The 20,689-nt window shown below is 40.7% G+C and overlaps 1 protein-coding gene across 1 annotated transcript in view; it reads right to left on the bottom strand.

Annotated features, from left to right (window-relative positions):
* The window catches only part of grapa (GRB2 related adaptor protein a), a 34,182-nt gene extending 21,735 nt beyond the window's left edge, over positions 1-12,447 (bottom strand). Inside the window, exons 1-3 of the mRNA XM_005459442.4 lie at positions 12,024-12,447; positions 5,452-5,549; positions 4,279-4,398 (exon numbers count right to left, since the gene is read on the bottom strand). Coding sequence (XP_005459499.1) covers positions 4,279-4,398; positions 5,452-5,549; positions 12,024-12,101 — 296 coding nt within the window. The 5' untranslated portion in view covers positions 12,102-12,447. The remainder of the gene's footprint in view (positions 1-4,278; positions 4,399-5,451; positions 5,550-12,023) is intronic.
* Positions 12,448-20,689: the final 8,242 nt, after the last annotated feature.

The raw sequence follows: 20,689 nt of genomic DNA, 5'->3' as shown, positions 1-20,689 counted from the left end.
TTTTTATCTAACCTATGCTTTTTAAACTTTTTTAAAGTAGATTTTGTTTTTAATTAAACTGAATTTTACTATGATATTATTTATATGTTGGTACTAATTCGCAGGCATCTGTTTCTATGTACTCTTCGATGAGTCAAGCTAGAGAAACTAGGACAGTTAGCTGAAAACTGTGGAGAAAAAAGCCATTACAATTCAAGTTTCAAGTTAATAAGTCACAATTTTGAGCAAATACCTAAATTGTAAAGCTGGATCTGACAATCAGGGGCTCTGTGAAGTTATGCCATTACCTTGTCACCTGGAGGTAGATTGTGGAAGACATCAGCTGTCCAACAATTTAACATGAACACCTTTTATGAATTATCATTCGCTAAAAGGCATTCAAGTGGAAATGATTACCTGATTACCAGAGCTAACTCAAACTTTCAACTTACTAACTCAAAATTTTAACAATATAATTTGAAATTTCAAGTTACATTCTGAAAACTTCAACTTCCTAATTCAAAATTTCGAGTTTTTCAATGTCCTTAGAGTAAAACAAAGCGCTGATGCTAAAATGCTAAACTCAAGGCTTCAAAAACATCCGAGCCCACAAATCAACGAGTGAAATCAGATAGTCGACCCTTTTTCAGGGTCGTGATCGCTCTTGACAAGACATGCAGTAGACCTCAGTCCTTATTGTTCAGAGCACAACGCAATTCACAAATCATTATCTTGAGACTATGAGTCATCTTCTGGGTGGGGTGGGTGGGGGTTCTGAGGCTGAGAATGTGGACTCACTGGTCAAGGATAGACAAATGTGGTGTACAAGTTGTTGGTGAGCTTCTATCAGACTGTTATATCAAAGAAATGGTGTTTGTATGACCTCCAGGTGATACGAGACAGATGCAACAGGAAAACCGACCGTGTACGTGTCTTTGTGCACGTGTGCGTCTGCGTGCAACACCAGATTATAGTCTAAACAAACACAGGGTCAAGCAGGAAGAAAATATCTAATGGAACAGATTTAGGTCTTTTCAAAAGAAAAAGGAAGGAAGTGATGTTGACCTGCTGGATGTGGGAAACAAGTTAAACAAAACCTTCATAACCACAACCGCAATGCTACTCCTGCCTGTCTACTAAATTTCAAGTGAACTGCACCTTCAAGACAAGTGTGGCTACTTTTGCTAAGGCATTCAATCAAATTTTCGTTTCAATTACTAATTTCCTGAAGTGTCTTTTGGTGACTGTGCACACTTTTTTTACTTTGAGGGAGTTTGGGAGTAGGACTTCCAGTTATAGCAGCTGTTGAAAAGTATGAAAAAGGAAGTGAGATTTTCCACCAGACAGTGAGAAAAGTGATGTTGTCTCTCTGCAAGCATCTAAAAAGTACCCAAACTATAGAACTGGATCAGGTATTGCTGAAAGTATTAGATCTAAGTTGTGCCACTGTAGCGCTGTAGGAGAAGACCAAATATATCCTGTGGGTACATCTGCTGCTGAGTCAAAGAGAACTCTAAAATCACCCGGCATGGCAAAATAGATTTCTCTTCTCGCTCTCTGTCTCTCTGTGTCTAAAGTCTATCTTGGCATCACTTTATATTCCAAAAATAAGCTACTAAATAACCCACTGGGATAGTTTTGCTGGCGTAGTCTGAAACTACAGTCTTCTGCCACATATTTTACCTGTTCAAAGAAATTTTGAAGCAGTTACTGTTTTAAAAAACGTCCCCTGCATTTTGGCTGGAGTCATTAAATTGCTTATTTTAGGCCACAAAAACGCTTTTAAGACTGATTTTATGGTGAAGAACGATAGCGAGCAGGACGTTGAGGTCACGTCAGTTCTTTATTCCCCTCCGCAGATGTTTGTGTTCCACATTTGTGGCTATTTTACACTTTTGTGCACAGTTTCATTCACTTGGTATCTTATATTAAGCGCCATTTTAGTTCTCTAGCTGTATCAGACTATCAGCACATTCTTTTAATGTTTTTTCTATATTTGCTTACATCTTGCTTCTACTGAAGCCCTTCATGTCAAAATCCTTATTATATTTTAAGACTGAGATTTGACTTTTTTCCCCTGACAGTTCAGATTAACTCTGACCCAGTTTTAGTTTATTTGTTTGGTTTACTGTCGGTTGACATGAGTATAAGTGTGGCTCACTTTTGACTCAGATCTGGTGGTCATTCGCACGATATGTTTGCTTAATGAAAAGGTCAGGATTTTTAATCGATTTTAAAATCCTCCTCACGTACAAGGTCTTGAATATTCAGGACCCATCTTAACTTAAAGACCTCATAGTACCGTAATACCCCAATAAGGCACTATCAGAGGCTTTCTTGTGGTTCCTAGGATATTTAAAAGTAGGGAGACAGAGCCTTCAGCTTTCAGGCCCCTTTTCTGTGGTGCCAGCTACTAGTTTGCAGTTGGGAGACAGTCAGCCTCTGTACTTTTAAATATAGACTTTTCTTCCTGTTAAAAAGGAGTTTTTCCTTCCCACTGTCTCCAAGTGCTTGTTCATAGGGGGCCATTTATTTATTGGGGTTTTCTCTCTATTATTGTGAGGTGTTTACCTTATAATATAAAGCTTTTTGAGGCAACTATTGTTGTGATTTGGTGCTATATAAATCCCATTTTTGGATATTGTACATCGGTTGTTTGCGATATACATTCGAATGACTGCAATATTTAATAACAAAGCAATGCGTGTCTTGTTGTTTGATTGTTTTGCGGAAACAAGAACAAATATAGTAACATTGTTCTCATTTAACAAGTACAACAGGGACAGATGTAGATGAACAACATATTAGAGGAGGATAAAGAACTAACCACTTTATGTTTGTTTTTCCTTTAATAGGTCACCCACATATATTTATGTTAGAATTACTTACCACAAGACCAATATTTCAAAGAGATTAACACGGTGGAAATATTTGTATTCACATCTTTACATAGGCAACTTTAACTATTTTCATCATGGGCTAAAGTGGTTTTAAAGTTAGATTTAGATCTGCGACCCCTGCCTTCCTAAAACAAAGTTGCTAATTAGCCAATTTTATCGTGCATCAAACTTGGAGGATTTCTGTCTCCACCAGAATTTTTTTGGGACAAAAAGAGCCGCAAAGTCTCTTCTAGGATTCATTCATGGCTGTGAAAGTGGATGGGATTTTTCACAGACTGACGTCAAAGCTGGACCGGGCTGAGCTGAGACTGAAGTCTCTGCAGTTACTGATGTCAGGACGTCTCCTCTGACAGGAGCGGTGTCAGCACACAAGAACCACACACGCACACTGGCCAACTCACACAAACACCTGACCCACTTTTCAAGCTGCTACACCAGCAACAACAGCCAGAAAGACATCAATAAACCACCAAAAAAACCAAAAAAACAAGAAGCATCAAAATCCGCTCTGTCCCCTCTTGGCAAATCTATTTTACACGCAGCATATCACTTCTCTTCCATCCCTCGTGTCTAATTTTCTCCTTTAGATTTTTTTTTTTAAACACAGGCAACCTAATTTTTTCGTTTCCTTTCCCTTCCAAAGGACTATCCTAAGACAAATCCACTGAGAGTGACATTGTGCCCAGGCGATTTAACAGCCAAACACAAAACAATCCCCAGATCTAATTCTTAACCCCTGTCTTGAGTTAAGCAGGACCCCAGTGAAGGGCCAAACCTCCATTCCATGTCTGGCCTTTATCAGCACCAAAACTTAGACTCCAGACCTCCCACACTCCAATATCCACACAGCCCCTCAAGGCACAACACCAAGTCTCAGCTGCACCCCTCACCGCCATGCACTGACAAGACAACCCATCAGCCCCATCAGCAGCTCCAGATGCCGTGGTGTGCTAGACAGGATTAACTCACATCAGGCCAGAGGGCCCGCAGATCCCCCCCTCACCCCTCTTAGCCTCCACCCCATACCTTATCCTCTAACCCTCCTTCTCTGCCTGCTTCTCTAATCCCCAGCCACCATGACAAATATATCGAGCACGCGCACGCTCGCCCGCGCACATCCAAAATACATTAATGAAGAGATACAGGGGAATAATGTAGCTTTTTCAGAGGTGCGTGCTTATAGGTCTGCTAATTCAATTCTGTGGCATTAGATGAGATGCAATGAAACTTCAGTGATGGCTGTGGAGCAACCCTGCAGCTGCAGTAATGAGAAGTTATGCAGGGTAATATGAAGAAATACATATGAGATCAGAGAGGTGTATGAAATCCCACTGCGAGGAGCACGACAGTAAAGCAACTGTGCAGAATATAGTGTAAATCTATAGTCATTTTCTCCTACCTGACAGACATGGAAAACTCCCCAGGAGCACTCTCGCTCTCTCTGACCAGGAAGGCGCCGCACTCTCTGTGTCTGAGTCGACTTTCTGCCACGCCGCGAGATATGCGACCGGCGAACCAGCTGCAGGCCAGACGAGCAAAAACAAAAACAGACAAAACAAAGCAAGTGAGCAAACAAAGAAAGAAAGGGGTCACCGGTGTTACCGCTTTATGCAGGTGAACTCTCCTGATCTGAGCATCTCCTCCAGACGTTTCCTCACACACTCAAATTTAAGAAAAGGAGTTTGTGGATATCTGCTAACTCTGAAAGAAACTGAGAGGAGAGCAGCTCACAAAAGCACGGATCAAAGAGCTGAGAGAGAGAATGAAAGAGGTGAATTTTCCACACGCTGCTAAGTTTGCACATGAAACAAATCCCACAAATCCCACAAATCCAGCAATTCAGTTGTCAGCTGTGGAGCGGAAGTAAAGGTGTCATTATTCATTTCTTTTCTCTTTCTTTTTTTTTTTCACTTGCTTAGTAGTGCGCTTTGCTTGGAGGCTGTGAGCACAGTCAGTTTGATGACTCATGAAGAGTGAGCATCTATCCAATATGGTGGAGAAACTCTAGGACCCTCGTGGCTAACTTCATGCAGTCAGATTTCAGGGATTTAAAAAAAAAAATCAAAGCCAGGCGAAGAAATTTGGAGGAAAAAAGACACACATATCCTAACAGACACTCCCAGGGGTGTCCACAGACTTAACTAGGCAATTCTAACTGGGCTGTACATCAGGGTTCATTAATGAGCCAGAGCTGCTGTAACGTCTGTGTTGTCAGTTTAGAGTTTGTCACAGCAAACCAGCTGGTGTATGACCATCTGATGGAGATACAGGGTGTACCAGCAGCTTCACTGTAAACACTCACACACACACACACACACACACACACACACAGACACACAGGGCTGTATCATGTGTGATTACATAAGTTAGTGAATGAGTGTGTCCCTATGGGTAGGCCGCCTTATGCCGGAGTGCAGATGTCCAAAGCAGAGCAGAAAATGCCCGGGGCAGCAAACTGCTCACATCCTCACTGATGAGATGTTTAAATGGACCGGTGGTAGGTAGATGTGTGAAACGCTTTATACAGATGAGCTAAAGATGCACGTGTGTATGTGAGTGTGCGCATACTTACGCGTGTGGACGCAGGTTGATGTAGTTTTTCGGCACGAACCCTTTCCGGTTGTGGAGTTCGGCCGTGTACCAGTTAGGATCATCCTCCATGTTGGTGATCTGAGAGTAAGCGCACACACAAAAACACGGAGAGAGATGAAAAGCTGCCCATAATGACGTTGGTGCTGGATATTACTGTCCTCACACTGTTTTATCAGCCTCCTCACAGGCCTCTCTGCTTCTACTATCCGCAACCCTCAACTCGCACAAGTTTGAAAAGATTACTGGGCGAGTTTTAAATGCCACTTGAAGCCTTTCATGATTTCACCATGGCCGGCAAATCCACATATTTCTTCAAAATTGATTTTCCTCGAGTCAGCTGACGTGAAATGCTGTCGGCTCATTTTCACCTTTTGAGTCAGTCGGTCTGCGCGTGTCATCACGGCGAATGCGGGAACCAACATATATCACAGATGTGTAGCGGAGATAAAAATGAAGTTTGGTGGTATTTGTTAAATGTTTGTTGCCCTTTACTTAATCGCACTTTAATATGTAATGTATTCCTAACACCCCAAAATGGGTGTCTTTTTCCATCAGTAAAGCCCAAAAGATCAAAGTAATTAAAAAGAATAAATACTGCAAACTTAATTCTTCTTTAAAAAAAACAACCTTTTTTCCTATTAATTCAGATTTTCTGTCACATTTTCATCCCTATAGTATAATGTCAGAATAACTGCAGTCTATTCAGTGCTATATTGTGCTTTTAACATTAACATTATGGAGTACAAAACATGTGTGTAAGGGAGACTCTGTGTTTACACTAATTATGGGTAAAATATAATGCATGCGTTATAATGTTGAGTGATTTGTTTGTTTCTATTACATTTACAGGTCAGTTGATCAGGTTGTGTTTTATAGCAGAGCTGTACCACCATGAGCAAAGTGGGTAGTGTAATGGAAATAACGACAACACCAGGTTTTACCTTGCACAGATTCTCCGGGGGATCCAGAGGACTAATATAAAACATACATAAATTTACTGTGGAATTTCACATGATATCAACGAGTAAAGATGAGCGCCTCTCAGCAGGCGTTGCCATTACAATCTGAAGTTGTAATCTCACACTGAGTTTCATCTACCTGCTCCTGCGTGTACTCTATAGATAAGGAAACACAGCTTGTCACAACAAGCAGCCAGGCTGCCCTCGCAGCCCGTTTCAGAGCCAAAACACCCAGCGCTATCTCTAGACAGTTCTTCATGCTCCTAAAGGCCCCACCGACACCAACCTTTTTCCATAAACACAGACACCTCACCAAAAATACAGGAAACGCCAAAAGAAAAACCTTGTGCAGGTGAAACACTTGGAATGAGCTTTTTTGCAAGAGAAGATTACATTTATATATCAGTAATTTGACTTTTTTTTTTCTCTTTACATTTAGTGACAAGTTTTGATCTCAGTATGTATCAATGCAGACAGACAGAAACCACTGGGCTCAGAAAAGAGCTTCTAGAAGCAAAGAGGCAAAGAGTTAAAATCCAGAGCTACACCGCTTTGGTGTAATTAAAAAGAAATTAATTACATAAATAAAATGAATTGAACCTTTGTTTTTTATCGCTTGAAATTAAGCCATAACTGAAAATATTTCAGTTGACTTTTTAAAGACTTTACATAACTATAGTTAGTTGCTTGCCTTGAGAAAGTCTGAAATGTCACACAAGAGCCTGCTATCAGGTTCACATTAGCTGGCGTCATTAGCATTCGCAGGTAATCTGATAGCGGGGTGTGCAAAGTAAAATGAAAAGAAATTCAAGCACAAATGATATTAATGATATTAATGATAGTCATTTAAAAACTCTTCCAAACATGTCTTATTTCTGCTGGCTACAGTAGGTAATAAACAAGGTCAGGGCTCCATCATGATGATGGTAATAAAGGACAGTCTGTTATTTTGACTCCTGATATGTTCCTGCTTTAAACTTTATCTGTTTTATCCCGTCCCCTTTCATTGCTTCATCTCTGTTCATGCTCTTTGTCAAAATCTTTTTTACATTCAGTCTCCTAACCCAGCTGTGACATGGCTTGTCATTTTGATATTTTAAGATGATTTTTATTTTGCTCCGCCTGCCTCGCACTGCCACATTTCTCCCTTATCTCCCTTACAGCTTGGGTTTATCGCTTTTTGGGCTTTCGTCACGTTGCCTCTGCGTTTGATCAGCGGCTGTACCCAGCAAAGTACCGCGTGTCATGTACTGTAGTTAAAACATCCTCCCTCACCTCAAGTTTCACGCGACATCCTGCCAGCAAGGACTTGAAGGCCACTGTGATGAAGAACACCTTGGGCAGTAATGCCCATCTGCCAGAAAAAATAAATAAATAAAAAAAAGTTGCCCTGTCCCCTCTCTGCCTTTAGAAACTTCATTTCATGCATCAGCTCCTTGTAATGGCTACAGTGCACATTTGTACGTGCATTTTTTAAATACGTCGCAGGCTACGAAATGATTTACTGCTCATAACGTCAGTCATTCATCGAGCTGAAAGCTTGCCCTTTCAAGAGGCTGGAGGTTTCGGTGTCCCTCCTAAACAACCTCTTCCTATATTTCCCACAGTTTAAAACAACACGCTGGACTGTCTCTCATGAAACCCAGTGAGCCATTTCTGCATCACTCTGACTCAGAGACCAACTTCCCCCCCACCGCAATTTCAATCAGAAAGTTTCCACTTCCTGTACAGTTTCACCTGTTAATTTAATTTTTCCTGCTTGTCATCATCACACAATAACGAGTAACTACAGGAGTTGTGTGGAGAAACCAAACCTTTTTTTTCGTCATATGTATTGTGTTCATAAAGCCTCTTAAAAGGTAACACTGGCAGTTTAAGAACTTTTCCTTATTTCTATTTCATAGATTGCTACTTTAATTTTAGGAATAATGCAACAACGCCAGTAGGAACTAGCGGATCAATACAAATATCGACAGTATTAATATCAGTGCTGATACTGATATCGGACTGATACCAGTGCAATAGGATTAATGCTTTGTTTCTATCCTCTAAGTTCAACATGCAGCCCATATTGTTGTTGTTGTGTTTTGGAAAGGAAATACACACCTCAAACATGCACTATGAAAAATGTCTGAGCCTTTGCAAGTTGACTTTCATGCCTATTTTATTTATAGCCTGTAGCACATTTAAACAGAAGCTGACACAAAAAGACGAGCATATCGACATCCCAGGTCTCCAAACAACCCCACTTTCAAATTACATGAAATGCTGCAATGTGTGCTTTGTTGGGTTAACTAATGACTGTGGAAAGTAAAAGTAAGTGATTTGGTTCAGCTCATAAGTCATAAAGGCCGCCTTTACTAATCAAAAGTATCGGTATTAGTATTAGTAACTCTGGCCCTGTCTTTACTTGGTATCACATGGATACCAAAATCTGCATTATCGCTCACCACTAGTAGCTACTAAGTAAGTAAACAATTGTACTGAATGTTGACCATATACAGCAGCGGTCCCCAACCCCCGGGCCATGGCTCGGTACCGGTCCGTGAGTCGTTTGGTACCGGGCCACGAGAGTTTAGCCTTGGGTGTGAAATTTATGGTTTTCAGGGTTTTTATCGTTAACTCGGTCTTTTTCTGTGTTGTAGTTGTGTGTCTTATTTTGAAAGAAATATTTACGCGTTACCATAGCGATCAGAGGGGACTAAGGGGCAGAGAGGAGGATGTTACTCTCAATATTGTTGGCGCATTTTAGGAGGACGCTGCTAATAAAGTTACACAATTACACAGTGAATTCGCGTTTATTATTATATTTAGAAAATACCACAGTTTTTGTCTTGGTCGTATCGTTTTATTTTGTTGTATTTATCCGTGACACCTTAAAGGCCGGTCCGTGAAAATATTGTCTGACATTAAACCGGTCCGTGGCGCAAAAAAGGTTGGGGACCGCTCATGTGCAGTGTTTATCATATATGTAGAGAGAGAGCATATATAACCAGTAATAGCTGATTATCTAGCTAGACCCTGTTAATTCAGCTGTGACTAACAGCTCCTTCCAGACCACGCCAGAGAGTTTACTCATTACATAATTAACCCTTAACAAAAGAGCATTAAACAAACAAAATCCGACAACGTGAACATCTGACATGGCAGTAGACTGAAAAGACTGCACACAAAGCTCTTAACGAGGCTTAAAAACAGGTCAGGTATGGTTGACCGCACCTGACTGCTGTGGTCAGACACACGAAACTGTTGGAGAAAGGAAGCAAATAAATACAGCAATATTTTTATTTCAAGGATAGTTAACTATTTTCTAAAGAAATGAAGTTATTTCATTCTGTGATTAGAATGTAGTGCGTACTCTCTGGGTACTGTGGAGGTTTTCGGTTCCAGCCAGAGTTGTTACATTTTTTGTGACGGTATCTGGAGAACTAAAGCTCGGCTTTTGTGTCCCTCGTGTTAAACTTGGCAGCATGGTCTCCCAGCTTTACACATAATGCCAGAGCCACTTCTTTTTTTTTAAATTTTTCTATGAAGCTATTTTTATAACTTCTTTATGAGTCAACACTCTGCTCAGCCCAGTCGATCCAGTTCCACATGGAAAACGCACAATGCGTTCACGTTGGCAACAAGGTGTGAAAAGAAGCAGAAGTAGGCTTTAAAGCAGCATAAGGGCAATAAATGAGCACCAGTGAGCAGCTGTGAGGAAAGCAACTATCTCTTTGGTATTTTTGTAACTAAATTATAGAGTTTCTTTTTTCTTTTTCCGCACAAATTGTCTTGATGTTGTAAAGCTCAGGCCATCTGGCGCATCAAGCAGAAACGAACAAATGTGGAGAATTATTTAAAAGTACTGCTTGACCTGAGTGTGAACCAAAGCTTTTTGGCAAAGACAAGACAGTCGCGTAACCCTGCACGATAAAAGAAACCAACTCAACAGTGGTTTAAGTCATGGTGCTGTTTTAGCTACTGTAAATTCATCACTGTGGCCAGACAACACGAGTACGCATCAAAGACTGCCTTAACTATCTTTGTCATAGTGTCGAAACTAAATGCCTGCATCTTAGCTGCAACATGCAGTGACTCTCGACTTCTAACAAACGACTTTAAAGACAGCAGGAATAGGAGGCCTTTTTTTATTCATTTTTAGTGCTGGAATGAAGTCAGTATAGGAAGAATAGCACACCAACTATCTTTAAGCAACAAAAGATAAATTCACCCTCAAAGAAAAACCTCAAATTAGCAGAGAAATATTCCAGTGAAAGGAAAAAATAAAGGCTTTAACTAGGGAGAAAAGTTGGACCTGCAGCACCGACGCCCACTGGTTAACTGAGACAAAATTCAGAAGACAAATTGATCTCACTGTGTCTTCCATCTTGCCTGATTTGCCTGCGTCTGAGTGTCAAACAGCTGGTGCCAAAGCGCCAGTGTTAGAAAGAAGCACTTGGCTCTTTAATTCTGAGGTTTGCTGTTGATGTCTTAGAGGGACGATTTTCTACTACACTAATTTCCAGCTGTGCCGGAACTATCTCAGCATGGTGTTTGACACAAATAAAAAGCTGCAGATTAAAAAACAAGATTGTTACGCAACCTAGAGCAAAATTAAATTAGAGGAGTAATTTAATTAAATTTAATTTCATGTTTCTTTTTTGTGGTACTACCAAAAACTATAATTTGTTGAGACGGTGGAGTACTAAGTTCTAAGTTAATGTTAGCAAACATGACTATACAGTACACAGATACCATAAGTGCCTTTGTATTAATAAAAATATAACTAAAAATCTATATTTCACTCACAAAACTGAAACACAAACTTCTTCAATGGGCTGTATCATTAGCTAACAGCAGAAAGAACACTGTTGTGAGGTCTAGCGCTGTGACTTTACACATGCTACAGTATTTTAGTGTCCACCTCTCAAAGCAGCCAAACCACTTTCTTTAGTCCTTAAGGAAAATTTGCACAGTTATCAAAAATGTGTTTAGCTTCATAGACAAAAAAATGTTTTATCTTGAGTTTTTCTGCTGTTAAGTAAGCCTTTTCAATATTAAAGATGATGGGGAGTGACTTTATTGGTGGCCACTGAGGAAGTACGGATTTGGCACTTCTACAAGCTAAGGACTATTTGCCCTGTAGTCAGCAGACGCTCCAGGAAACCACTGGTTCAAGCCAAAAAAGTACTCTAGCATACTCTACATGATTGTTTTGACACTTTTGTGTACAGATTAGCAAATTAAATATACAAAAATCAGTAACTTTTTGCTCTTTTTAAGAACCAGACTAGCTACTTCCAATTGTTTCCTGCCTTTATGGTAAGCTAAGCTAACTCACTGCTATCTGGCACATTACCACACATACAGGTGAGTGCTATCATCCAAAATAGGTTTAAGCCTCTTCTAATACTTTATCTTTCTTTATACTATTCTTTCTTTAGGAAGCACCTGCAGCACTTGACGATACAATTTCAATGGCTTCTGACAGTAAAGTTTTAATTGCTGTAATTATCACAGTGTAGGCAGACAGAGCGAGAGAGAAGGCAGAGGTGCTGAGCCAGTTTTACTCTTCAGACAGACAAAGATGAAAAATTCTTTCTCTTACCTTGAGCAAGTCTCCCTTGTTGAAACTGAGCTCATCACCCTCTGTGGCACGAAACGTGTACAATGCCACCGCTTCCATGCTGAAAACACTACCGGCAAACTCTCACATAAACACACGCACACACACACACACAGTCAAAAAGACACGCCGGGACCCCCACTAATGTCCCTGGCACCCGGGTGGTGGTGGTAGTGGGCAGGGGGGCAGACAGGGATGAAGAAGAAATGTGAGGAAGAAACAGATAAAAGAAGAGGATAGAGCAGACTTAACGGGTAGGAGAAGAGAAGAAGAAGTGGAGAGGAGAGGTCTGGTCTGTTCGCTGAGCAACAGAGCGTTTGAGAGCCGGAGCAGAGGATGAGAGAGAGTGAGCTCAGCGAGGGGAAAAACACGACTGGCTGCTGCTCAGCAACACACTGCCATCAGAAACATTCAGAGAGAGAGAGAGAGAGCAAGTGACTAGGGGCAAAGGAGTGGGAGGCACTTCCTGTGTATATATTTGTCTTACACACTCAGTGTGGCTTCTGTGGAGTGTGTGTGAGTGTGTGTGCGCTTCAGCTTTTTCCATTATGTTCCGTGTGGTTTGTCGTTGCACTTCTGTCATCGTGCGAATTCAGCTTTAGTTTCACACCTTTGAAGTGAAATGTGAGCTCACGTTTGCTGTTCCTATATTTAACATCTGTGAACGCTGAAAACTTCCGGATGGTCCAGTCAAGTCAGGCATTTCAAACGTGAAAAAAAAGAGCGATCGCACTATACCATACAACAAGCTGAGAGATTACAGCATCAGTTTTCCCCTGAGACCCTCTTCCTTTCATCATAGTGACCATACACACACACACCGTGTGCTACATTTCAATTCTTGAGTAGCTTTGGTTGAGATTTCCAAAGCATCTGCGTGACGGTGAAGGCGTGTCTGATGCAACCTCGGTGCCAAAAATGATAACTGGGCAGCTGAGTGAACCTTTTCAAGATTTATTATTAAAGAAAAAAAAAGATTATAGCATGGATGATAAAACCAGCTATGAGGTTTTACATCATGTCGTCGGTATTTATCATCTATGGACTAACAGCAGCAGCGGGCTGCCAGCTTCATCTGTCTCAATTTATGTCACATGCTGAGTTAAATTCATTGTTCCAGCAACTTCTCTGGATTGATGCTAGAAATAGTGGACGGTTAAAAGTAATAGCTTTTTAATTCTGGAGGCCCGTTCTAAGGATTGGCTCAGAGTCGTATGTGGTGGATCAGAAGCCCTGTATACACTGTATGCTTTGGGCTACACTGTAGGAAATAAAACACTGGGAATCAGTGGCTGTGGAGATCTCAGCTTGATTTGCCTTTTCAGGATGATTTTGTAATTAATTACTAATAAAGTTCCCTTGTTTGCCTTGAGAAACTCTTGGGTTGCTATTGCAGTTTGCTTTGGGTCATTATCCATTTGCACTGCAAACCTCTGTCTAATTTGTTTTGCAGCATTTGGACGAATATGAGCAGACAGTGTAGCTCTGCACACTTCACAGATCATCCTGCTATTTCTATCAGCGGTCACATCATCAGTAAACAATAATGACCCGGCTCCACCGTACAAATACTTTTAATCATGACTTTTCTCGGTAAGTAAATCTTGGTTTCATGCGTCCAAGATTTTTTTTTAAACCGTGCAGGCCCTTTAAAATGTTTTCAGGCTAATCTGGCCTTCCTGGTCTCAAGTGTAACCAGTGGTTTGCACTCTTTCTAAACTCTGTGTATTTCCATCCATGAAGGCATCTCTTGATTGTAGACCTTGACAATGTTACTGCTACCTTCCTGAAAGTGTTGATGGCTTGGTTAGTTGGTGTGAAGTTGTCTTTTGCAACCATGGAAATAATTCTGTCATCATCTGCATTAGTTGTCTTTTGTGGTTTTTGGGGGGTTGTGTGGTTGAGATAACCAGTGTAGAGATTACATGTTTAGCCACTCCTGAGCTTTTTACTGTCACTCTTAGAGCACTATGCAAGTGCAGGAGTGGCCTCCTTCACTTGCATTGACATTTCTTTGGATCTCACATTGGGAGTTCAAGTGAAAATCTACCAAATGCATGTTCAATACTTGGAATCAACTCAAGATATTTTTAGCTGCTTAGTTTGTCATAGAATAACCAAAAACATGGCTCCTCAGCCCATAAAACTGCCTGTCAGTCAATTGGCATCTTATTTTACACAACGCATTTCATTACAAGTAAACTTCATGTGCGTTACATAAACGATGTAAACATTAAAAACCTTTGTAAGTCTACAATGACTTCACAAAGAAATCAAATATAAGTCAATACATACACACAGTTATTAACTGCAGGCCTGCAAGAACAAAAAGGTTTTGTGTCTGTTTTTGAATGCAGACATAGATTTGATTGACCTCGGGTCAGCAGACAGCTTGGATCAGAGATCAGGAGAACAGTAACTGAAAGCACCCTTAGCACACTTAGATCTAATTCTGGGGACAGTTAAAAGATCTGAACCTTATAGCCTGAGACGTCTGATTGGGTTATACACAATGAGCAAGTCAGAGATGTATTGAGGGGCCAAGCCATTGATAGCTTTGTGAACTAGTAGGAGGATTTTAAAGGTAATTTTGTACTGAACTTGTAGACAGTGTCTGTGTACTTGTAAGGATCTTCACCGTCTTTTGTATTATGAAGTCCTCCTTCTGATGATTTGGATAACCCTTCAAATAGAGCATTACAGTAGTCTAACCTGCTTAATATGAATGTTCTAACTTTTAGTTTTTTTATGGTAGAAAGCAGTCCTGGTGACCTTATTGGTATGATTATCAGTTATCAATTGAGACCACTGTCCACGAGAGTTCTGAGATTCCTGCCTTGCTCTAGACCAGGGGTGTCGAACTCCAGGCCTCGAGGGCCGGTGTCCTGCAGGTTTTAGATCTCACCCTGGGTCAACACACCTGAATCAAATGATTAGTTCATTAACAGGCCTCTAGAGAACTTCATGACATGTTGAGGAGGTCATTAAGCCATTTAAATCATCTGTGTTGGATCAAGGACACATCTATAACATTCTACAAGCAGCCAATCAAACTCCCTCCCAAATGAGCCTCCACACTTCATGATCTGTAGATATTGTCTGGATGGACTTAGAAAGAAGAAGAGACAGAGAGTAAAACATAGAAGAGGAAATGCAAAGTAAAAATACAAACTGCTCTAACTACAATGAGATAAAACAACAGGGAAGTTGTAGCTGTTTCTTTAGCGTGACCTGTCCAGGAAATCCCCGGTCAGCTGCGTCACTTGACTGTGCCACCAGAAGGAGGAGTGCGGGATGTGAAGGCTAGATGTGAGGTGATGGAAGAATAGAAGAGGAAGAGAAAGAGAGGAAGTGGAACTGGCCGGCTGCTCTAAGGCCGAAGCAACAGCCTTGTTCTTAAGTCTTTTCCTTCCTGTGTGTGATGATGTCTTGTGGACTTGAAATGCTGGAAGTGAATTAAAAAACTTAAGGATCGATATAGTCTACAGCCAGACATTTTTTTTCCTATATTTTCATGTGTGGTACACGCCGCTGTGTTTCTGTGTACAGCTCTCTGGCCTCACTCATCACATAAACGTTGTGGGTGATCCTATTTTTTATTTTTTTTTGCATTTTTTTTTTCTGTTGGTTGAGTTTGTGCGTCCGTAGGTGGTTCTCTTCTTTGTCTCAGGCACTGTGCTGTTCACTGCTCTTTTCTTTTGTTTAGGCCCCTCAGCTGACACAATGACATCACTTCCTGTGTCCTTTTCCAGGAAAGCGTCGGATGTTTTAAACACCAAGTTAAAACTTACATAAACATCAGCTGCCCGTACACAATGATGTGTTTTCTGTTAACAGTGATGAATCCTTCATTCAGTGTGACTGATAGGCCATTTTTAACAGCCTTGCAGTACACTGTGTGTGTGTTACCCACAACACAGGCAGCACCTAGTATGCAAACCCAATGCTTTTCTGCTTGGGTGACATTTTCATCATTTTCATTTTCATCAACATTTTCATCCTGCCGGGGGCAGTAATGCAGGGGGGCTTGAAATGGGTGAACAGGTTTGCGTGTTTGAGTTAGCTGGCGGAAGTCAGTGTGCAATGGCGGAAAAAGCAGGTGGGCACAAAATCGCTCAACTTCCCCTGAAACAAATAAACAATGCCTCTCAGGATCTGTGCATTCTCAGGCCACATTTGTCTACAGCTCGTTCCTACCCTCAATTTTCTTTTGCACCTATATGCTTGTAATCCCCCACCACCGCCACCTCCCCCACCCACCCACCTCCAATAGCTGTCATTATATTGTACTGCATTGTCCCCACGATGCTTTTTAATCTATGTTCCTCTCTTAGCCCCCACCCCCACTCCCATTCTCTCACTTGCTTTTTTGCTCTACCTTGCTTCCTCTCTCACGCACTTACTGAACAACATGTGGCAGGAAGGGCATCTGAGCTCACCAAAAAAAAAAAAAAAAAGTTTTGTGAAGCCAATTAGAGAACTACCTCCTTCATTTGCTGCCCAGGATCAACATTACTCTACACTTTCTGTCACACATTTAATCTATGAGATGTTTTAATATAACAAAAAGAAGTGTAATTTCAGCAGCGGCTCTCCGTTTTTACATAAGGTGAAGAAATGCTGCTGTAGTTAAATCTGTGAGGATGACTCTTTGGGATTAAACTGTAAGAAATAAATATGTAAAATTACAGAAAAAGCTCATGCCATTCCCCAATATGGCATGTGAATATATATATATATATATAAAAGTTTTTGTTCATTTAGAAGAAAATGATCTTTTTTAACCTAGAAGTTTCTTTATTAGATAGTGAAAAAAAACAGGCACTTTTCTGTCATTTAATTGTTTAATTATCACTTAAATATGTTGGGGAGGTGTTCATCATCAGAACAAAGCTGCAAAACCTGTGAAAATACAGTGAAAAGTTCAAAATGTACACCCTCCTTCACATTTTCCGAAGCAGCCCAACAGGCCAGCTTTGACTATGCCTGGTTGTTCTGGCCCTCTGGCCTTATCTTTGACCCCTCTGTCTTAAAGGGTACATGTAACTAAAGTGGTTAGGTGTGTAAGAGTGAAAACATGATTCACCTCTGTCTGCAGGAGTGGTTTCACAAGGATATGTCTGTAGAAATGTGTGAACAGGTGGGTGAAAAGGTGCATTTTTCAGCCACACTGGTCAAGAAAATGTCAAACTGGTAAGAGGTCATGTATGGATTTGTATCTCTGCAACTGAGGAAGGCTGACTATATGGATTAAAAAGTTGCCTTTATAATGAAGGTTTTTTTGTTTTTTTTTACTAAAAAGAAAATAAGTCCGCTCTCACAGTAGAGGAGTTGATCAGGTGGGTTCTTTATGCTAAAAATGTGTAAATAACAACTGCTGGGGCTGTTTTTCTTCCACTTACCTTCCTTCTCCAGGTATAATCTACAAGAGCTCCTCACAAGCACTCGACCATTTGCATATGAAAAGATTTAGCTAATAAGCTGGCAGGAGTGGCAAAAATTATACACTATCCTGTTTCATGCTTTCTGCCCCCCCTTTCTGCCGATTTAGGCTCCGTCTGGAACCAAGTGCGCCACTTCAGGCCAAAAACTGACTCCTGCCAGTCTTTCCTCCTTTTCCTCCACGTTACATAAGTTTTGCAGGCTTCTCAAAGTGATGCACCAGTTATATTCATGCTTGAGCTTCCTTAGGTGAACCTTGTGTGTTTGCACATCCTGCTGAATAAAATTCAAATTAATATGACTCACATGCACCGCTTGCCTTTGTAACTGAGATTTACCGCATTGGGTGGCTGAATTTCTGGTGTGGGATAAACGCCGCTCGGTTATATAATACTGGTGTGAGATATGGTAAGCTGCTAACAACAAATGATCATCATGAGCTTCACCTGACTGACGTCTGTTGTTCATGTGTCACGCATGGTGGCATCTAGACTCAACGAATCATGTGTTAGTGACTGCAATACTCATTCTGCATGAGCAAAACTATGCTGGGTCAGTGCATCTGACCATGGATGGTGCAAGACAAGCTAATGGCCCAGAGAGTCTCTAATAGGGCATGAGTGTTGAGAATGAGGGTGATTATTTTGTGGAGGGTGATTTTGTGGGGGGTCACATATGGTAATTACATATTAAAGGTCACACATGTCTGCAGGGGGTTCTAGACAGCCCTCCCAAGTTTAGTGTGTGCTCACATTACAGACACGCTCTCTGTTTTAAAAGTGGGACGCTCCTGACCTCTACTGGCTGACACTGGACCTGCATGTACTTTAAAAGGGCACATACTCAACACATAGCCACTTCACTTTTTTGTTTGCACAGACTGACCAATCAGAATTTAGTTTAACTTTCAAAGTTTGGCTGATAAGAGGAGATAGTAAATGCCAAGGTGACATTTTCTTGTTGTTTGTTTGCAAAATAACTGCTTGAGGTAGCTTTCTCACCCAACCATGAATGTCACCTTCAAGCTTCTCTTTGATACCTGTTGCAGAAGAACAAAGGATTTGCCACAGTTGCCACAATTACATCTATTTTGCACAAAGCTGTTGCATCTTTGTGTTGGATTATGGAGAAATACAGCCATGGTTAAAATAAAATAAAGTACATCCTCTTTCAATTATGAGGTTTTAAAATAATATGATCTTAAACTTCAGTAAAAACAACCTCAGATAAACAACAACAAATGACATATTACACCGTGTCATTATTTATTTAACCAAAACTGAGCCAAAATGCAGAGGCAGTGTGCAAAAAACATGAACCCTTACTACATCTATAGGAATTCAGAGAGTAGCAGCCAGATGCTGCTAATCAAGTGCACTCCATTAACTGATCATCAGCAAGTGTGATCACGTCTATAACAAGCAGAAGTTTTGGCAGTTTGCTGGTCTGGTGCGCTCAGGTCTGTGTGTGGCCATCAGTCCTGAGAACAAAAGGCATCAGCTATGAGCTTGTTACTGCCCGCCAATCTGAGAAGAGTTAAGGCCATTTCCAAACAATTTGAAAGTCCATTCTACAGTAGCTGGGGTCGCCAGTCTGTGGCAGGGCTAACAAATCGAGACAGACAATCTTTCGCACTCACTTTCTGATCTATGGTTTGTTTAGAATCAGCAATTAACCTTACTCCATGTGTGAAGATGAACTATTTGGAGAGAACATTAAAGTCGGCACAAGAAGGTTTCAGACTAGAATTGAAGCCAGGACCTCCTAGTGAGGCGACAGTGCAAACCACCACGCCTCCGCGCTCCCCTCAAAGACAGCATAACAACACAAATGCCGCGTATCACCTGTCAGGGGTCATGATTTGGGCTCATTGTGCAGTTGCAGGACCTTGCAGTCATTAACTTGACCATGAACTCCTTGGTATACCAAAGTATTCCCAAGGACAACAGTAAACTGAAAATTGAAAACCTAAAACTGATCAATATGCTACAGTGGGACATTAAGAGAGCTGTGTATACACAAAAACCAACAACCTTCAATGAACTGTAGCAACATTGTAAAGAAGAGTGGACCAAAAGTCCTCCACAACAATGTGAATGACTGATAAAGTCACAAGGAAAACCATTTCTTCAAGTTATTGCTGCTAAAGGTGGTTCTACAAGCTACTGAATCATAGTAGCTTCTGCATTTTGGCTTAGTTTAGTTTATGACACAGTATAATATGTCATGAGGTTGTACTTTATGGATTTAAGACCTGATGAGGATTAGATCATGTATATTTTAGTAACACAAAGATATCATGTCCTCCTTTTGCCATGTACCAAACCTTCTTTGGTACACAATCCTCTTGTTAGCAGGCTCGCATCAGGAGGGGCTTTGCTTTATATAGTGGATGTTGGCAGTCTAGTAAGATGAATCATCAACTTGAAATACTCCTCTAAAAACACCAATATAGGTCTTCTTCTTAAAGGTCTTGAGTTAGTAAGTAGTGTGTAGTACAATTTGTTTTTCTCGCACTCTGACTTGCTCTGTTCTGTTCAGGCAATAGCTTTAGAGCAGGCCAATTACACAATTTAAAAAACCTGTTTGCACAAAGAGTCTATTCTCTTTTTATCACTCTCTCAAGCAGAGAGCAGCGAGTGCCAAAAACATCTCAATCAGCTTGGCTTGGGCTTCATTTAATTGGCTTATCCTTTCCACTGAATATGCAGCAGCAGGACACAAAAGCATCAGTGAACTTTAAAGGTGGCACTCCCAGCCAGATTTAGCACTTTACTAGAAAGCAGAGCTGGGTGGATCGATTCAAACATCGACAGTATCGATACCAATGCTGGTATCTGTATCGGATCGATACTAGCGTGATAGGATCAATACTTTGTTTCTATCCCCAAAGTTAACTATCTATCTGACTGAACTGTCTTATATTTAAGAACTGAAAAATAATCTCAAAGATGTACTATGAAAAAATGTCTTAAACTGTGTTGACTGTCACGTCTATTTTATTTATAGCCTAAAGCACATTTAATAACCGAAGTTCACACAAAGTGCTTTAGAGAGGTGCATTTACATTCTAGGTCCCCAAAAAACCCAGTGACAAAAAGCTAAAAGATTTTTTTGAGAAAAGTAAAAGAAAAAACTCACAGTAATTTGGTGTTCGTTAAAATGTGTTCAGAATTTGCAAATTGATGATGATTTTAAATGTCATG

This window comes from Oreochromis niloticus, linkage group LG4 (genome assembly GCF_001858045.2).
Source record: "Oreochromis niloticus isolate F11D_XX linkage group LG4, O_niloticus_UMD_NMBU, whole genome shotgun sequence".
Lineage (NCBI taxonomy): Eukaryota > Metazoa > Chordata > Actinopteri > Cichliformes > Cichlidae > Oreochromis > Oreochromis niloticus.
This window is presented reverse-complemented; position numbering and strand designations above follow the sequence as displayed.